At 42.2% G+C, this 5000-nt stretch overlaps 1 protein-coding gene across 1 annotated transcript in view; it reads left to right on the forward strand.

The window, feature by feature from the left end:
• The window catches only part of MPP3 (membrane palmitoylated protein 3), a 42266-nt gene that overhangs the window by 36282 nt on the left and 984 nt on the right, over nt 1-5000 (forward strand). Inside the window, exon 19 of the mRNA XM_027870506.1 lies at nt 4119-5000. This exon is cut by the window's right edge and continues 984 nt beyond it. Coding sequence (XP_027726307.1) covers nt 4119-4295 — 177 coding nt within the window. The 3' untranslated portion in view covers nt 4296-5000. The remainder of the gene's footprint in view (nt 1-4118) is intronic.

Genomic DNA, 5000 nt, shown 5'->3' on the forward strand with positions numbered 1-5000 from the left:
TCCCTTTCTCTCTCTCCTCTTTCTCTCCTCTCTCTCTTCTCTCTCTCTTTCTCCTTTCTCCCTCCCCCTTCCCTTCTTCCCCTCTCTCTCCCTCTCCCCGCCACATCCAGCTTGGACCAGAATAAAGTTCTCTGTCTTCTAAAACAGTCTACAGCATCAAAGGATGCTGCAGATTGAAGCAATATTCCTGGAATCCTGGAATCAGAACTGGAGAGGAGATCATTTAGCCCAAGTCCTTCATTTTACAAAGAAAGAAACTAATGACCAGAGGGTGGGACTGACTCATTTGAGGTTCTTTAGGCAATAAATAAGAGGGATGGGGTTTAGACACAGCTACATCCTGTGTTCTCTCCCCTTTGCTTTATTTGGCTCAAATCCCTGTTCTGGCCAGATGCTAATATAACCTTGCCTGAAAAGCCTAATGCTTTGGCAGAATTCTCATTGAAGAGATTTGATCATCCTTTCTAAAAAATCAATAATACTCATTTGCTATGCATCTACTGTTAAGCCCTGTGCTGGGCTCTGGAGATAGATGCAGAGACCAAAACCATAACCCTAAACTCAAAACTCAAAAACCAACCCCTGCTCAAAAGGAGCTTATCATTTTTTTGGGGGGGGGGAGACAAGATGTACAATTATAAGAAAATACAAAATTCAGAGTAAATGCAATGTAATTTTTCATAATTCCTCTTTAGATCTGTGGTCGGAGTGCTGTTACAAGTCAGGAGCTGTACAGTTCTAGTAATGGTGATAATTGACTTTTATGCAGCACTTTTAAGCTGAGCAATAATTAAAACTCCATATGATATGAGTAATAACTTGATTTATTACAAGAGAAAGGTTCAGAGGGACATATATAGATGATCTCATTTGAATATCTCAACAATCCTGTGAGGTAGTTGTTACCATTTTACAGGTGAGGAAACTGAGTCTAGATCTGGCTTGGATCCATCTTCTCTTTCTCTGCTTTTGAGAAGCTGTAAAAACATGAATCAGTCATTCTTTCTGCTGTACAGCTCTGAGCCCCCATTTTGGGAAAGTCCTGACAGTTACAAAAAAAATCTATCCATTTCTCTCCTGGATACTTTACCACCTGTTACCTCTTCCTCTGCCAGAATTGAGCAGGGACACACACAACACATGCACATACACATCAGCAATTCAGTGGTTAACCACTTTATCTCAGAGAAACCACAAAAGAGGAAGCAAAACAAACTCTTTAGAAACAGGGATTGGGAAACAAGTTCAGTTCTCTCCCTGGAGAGAATATGAATGAGGCAAAGGATGGGAAAGTCCTGATTCACCAGTTCTGTTCTTGGTAACATGAACTGCTTTAGCTACTTTCCACCTTTTCCATATTACCTCTGCATATTTCCCTACAGTCTTTGTCTTAATATCTCAGCTTCCTTTCCCTAGTTGATTTGTTCTGCTAATCCCAGTATGGTTCATTTCTTCAAGAAGTTGTAGCATGAGGAGTGGCCACACCACAGTAAACCATCTTGGCAGATGGGCTAACCCAGGTTGAGGGTAACCAACAGGGCTCAAACCTGTTGGTGAGTTAGCGGGATGTCTACCCCAAGCAAGACTCCCCCCTGGCAGAATGGGCAGATGAGAATAATTTGCAGCCATGCAGTCTTGAAGGGCATCTGAAATAGGTGACCATGAAGGCAGCTGAAATAGGCACTATGGAGCACTTAGAGCTTGGTCAGACATCAAAGACACCAGGGTCATTCACTGCATCCCAGGCCATCACCCATTGCCTTGATTTTTGTCCTGCTACTGGACTTAGGTGACTCTGGAAGAAAGAGTGAGGCTGACAACTTTGTGCAGCTCTGCCTTACTTAAATCCAATTCATAAGGGGCAGTTAGGTGGCACAGTGAATAGTGGATAGAGCACCGGCCCTGAAGTCAGGAGGACCTGAGTTCAAATCCAGCCTCAGACCAAACACTTGACACTTACTAGCTGTGTGACCCTGGGCAAGTCACTTAACCCCAATTGCCTTAAAAATAATAATTAAAAAAATCTAATTCATGCAGAAGTCAAGGCATCACCTGTGATGTCATTGGTCCTCTTCAAAAATGAAGGCAAGCATCAGGAAGAGGATACCCCAACTCTCATCAGTACCTAGTCTGACATAGTTGTTCCATCTAACTGACCTGTTGGCCTCTTGCTCTCATCCTTGCTTCGACTTTCTTCTTTTGGTTCTCACTACTACTCTTGCAAGATAACTTCTTTTCCCTCCAGATGGCATGGAGTCTAACCTCTTAGTCACTGTTTTACAGCTCTCCAAGGGTTCAAGTTGATAAATATAGGAGAATTCCCTCCCCGCCAGTGGGCAGTGGGTCTCCTACATCCTGTTCCATAGCTAAGATGCATACAAAATTCACTAGTGGGAGGGACCAGGAAAGGTATCTTGCAAAAAGGTAGTACTTGGGCTCAGTCTTGAAGGAAATCAGGGATTCTGAGAGGTAGAACATTCTTGACAAGCACAATAGCCACAGCAAAGAAGCATTGTGTGTGAAGAACAGGAAATAGGCCAATATGGCTGCATTGTAGAGTGTGAGGAGGGGAGTAATATGTAAGAACACTAGACACTGTTGGAATGCCAAGCAGAGTTTACATTTGATCTTAGAAGGAACAGGGAAGCCAATGGAGTTTATTGAGTCAAAAGGTGAATTAGGAATTAGGAAATTCATTGGGGTGATTGTGTGGAAGATAGATTGGAATGGGGAGAGACTTGAGGCAGGGAGTCTCCATAGAAGGCTATTTGTAATATTCCAGGTGAGAAGTGATGAGGGTAGGAGGTAAGGTGATGGCTGTGTACATGGAGAGAAGGGGACATAATGAGGAGATAAAAATGACAAGATTTGGAAACTGATTGGATTTGCGGGACAGAAAGGGAGGAGTCCAGGATGACATTGAGGTAATTAGAATGATGGTGATGCCCTCCTCGGTAATAGGGAAGCTCAGAAAAAGGATTTTTTTTTTCAGTAATGAGTTCTGTTTCAGTTGTGTTGAGTTTGAGATGTCAATGGAACATTCATTTTGAAATGGTGAAGTGGGACTAGAGCTCAGCAGAGAGACTAAGGCTGCATATGTAGATGTCATATGCATAAATAATTGAATTGAACCCATGAGAGCTGTGAAATTCTTTTCTGTCTACCAGGCAGCTGTTGCCCTACAAAAGGGAGGGGGCGAGATTTTACCATAAATGCATAAGTACTAATGTGTTCAACTGCTTTGAATTAGTTCACCCTTCAGATATTTATTTTTCTACCGATATTACCTGTGTGACCTTCAGCAAGTGACAAACTCTCTCTCTGTTTCTCACTTTCCTCATCTGTAAAATGGCAAAGATGGGGTGGTGGGATGGGGGGACAGGACTTGAGAGGCAAGTAGCTTTTTTAATAAAGGAGGTCTAAAAGTCAAAGACTTGCTCTAAGTTGGTTCTGACAGTTTCCCACTGACCTTAGAGTCTGAATTGTATCATTTAGCACGGTGCCTGGCTATATTAAGTAGGCACTTAATGCTAGTGGACTAACTGTACCTAATTCGGGTTAAGAAACTTAGTGAGTTTTTGTCATTATTATTGCTATTATGATTACAACACTAATCTCTGTTCATGGATTCTCAAGCTTAGTCATATTCATCTCTTCTAGGGCTTGAAGGAACCTCAGAAATCATCTGCTCCAACACTTTATAAAGGAAACTGAGGGTGAGAGGTCCTCAAAGACCTGCTGTTCAAGTAGCACAGTAGTCTACTTAAAACTTAAAAATTAGGAGGGAACACTGTCTGGCTCTGAGTCTTTGCAGCCTTTGTGTGGTAGGTTTTCCAGTCTCTAGCGGTGCTAGGTGGTGCAACAGTCTGGGAATCATGAAGACCTGAGTTCAGGTCTGGCCTCAGCTACCTTTTTTGCTGTCTGACCCTGGACAAGTCCCTTAACCTCTGTCTGCCTCAGTTTCTTCAGCTGTACAATGGGATTAATGGCACCTATTTCTCAGGGTTGTGAGGATAAAGTTAGGTAATGGTAAAGCATTAAAGTACTATGTAGATGCTAGCAGTAATCGTTATTATGGTTTCTTGCCTGTTTTGCCATAATGGCTCCTTCCTTCACAGAGTGAGGAGCAACAGGAGATGCTCTCCTCAGCATCCTTCATAGACCAGCATTATGGCCACTTGGTGGACGCAGTCTTGGTGAATGAAGATCTCCAGAGTACATACAATGAACTCAAAGGGATCTTAGAGAAGCTGAGCAAAGACTCTCACTGGGTCCCAGTCAGCTGGGTCAGGTAATTCCATTTTGCGCCCATGTCTGCCATCATCAACGCCTTGTACAGAAGAAATTTCTGTTTTTTTAATTTTTTTTAATTCAAACCTGGCCCCTTTTGGATCAGGGTAATCGCTGGAGATGAAGGTGTTCTGAGAACAACACGTTTTGGTCGTAAAAATATCAAAGACAAAAGTTGACACTGATGCCTTGTACCAAAGTTCGATAGCTGTCTGAGTTCAAGTTTCAGAGACCTAATTAAGTTGGAGACCTTAATTAAACTAATTAAGTTTGCCAAGAGATCTTTAAGCCTTGGAAATAGGGTCACTCTTCATTTATTCAACACTATCAGAAAAGGAGGTGTTTCTCATGAGTGGATTTTCCACATAATTAGGGAGGCATCCCTCCTGCCCTTTCAACAAGAAAACTTTATCAGAACCTGAATGGATATCTTAATAAAAGGTATTACACATTTCCCTAGCCTTCTAAACCATATAGAGAAATAGCATGGCATAGTTACTGTATAGAGAGTTAGCCTTCAAGGGAGAAAGATCTGGGTTGATGTCTTGTTTCTGATCCACGGGCATGTCACTTAACCTCCAAATTCTTGAGGTAAGGATTTTCTAAAACTTTAAATTGCAGAAAAGTTACAGACCTGCATCGGAAGAGGGAAGTCCCTTCACCTGAGAATTCTCTTTACCAATGAAATGTCAAGGCTAGGAAGAGTCTGC

This window comes from Vombatus ursinus, unplaced genomic scaffold (assembly GCF_900497805.2).
Source record: "Vombatus ursinus unplaced genomic scaffold, bare-nosed wombat genome assembly UNPS02014797.1, whole genome shotgun sequence".
NCBI lineage: Eukaryota > Metazoa > Chordata > Mammalia > Diprotodontia > Vombatidae > Vombatus > Vombatus ursinus.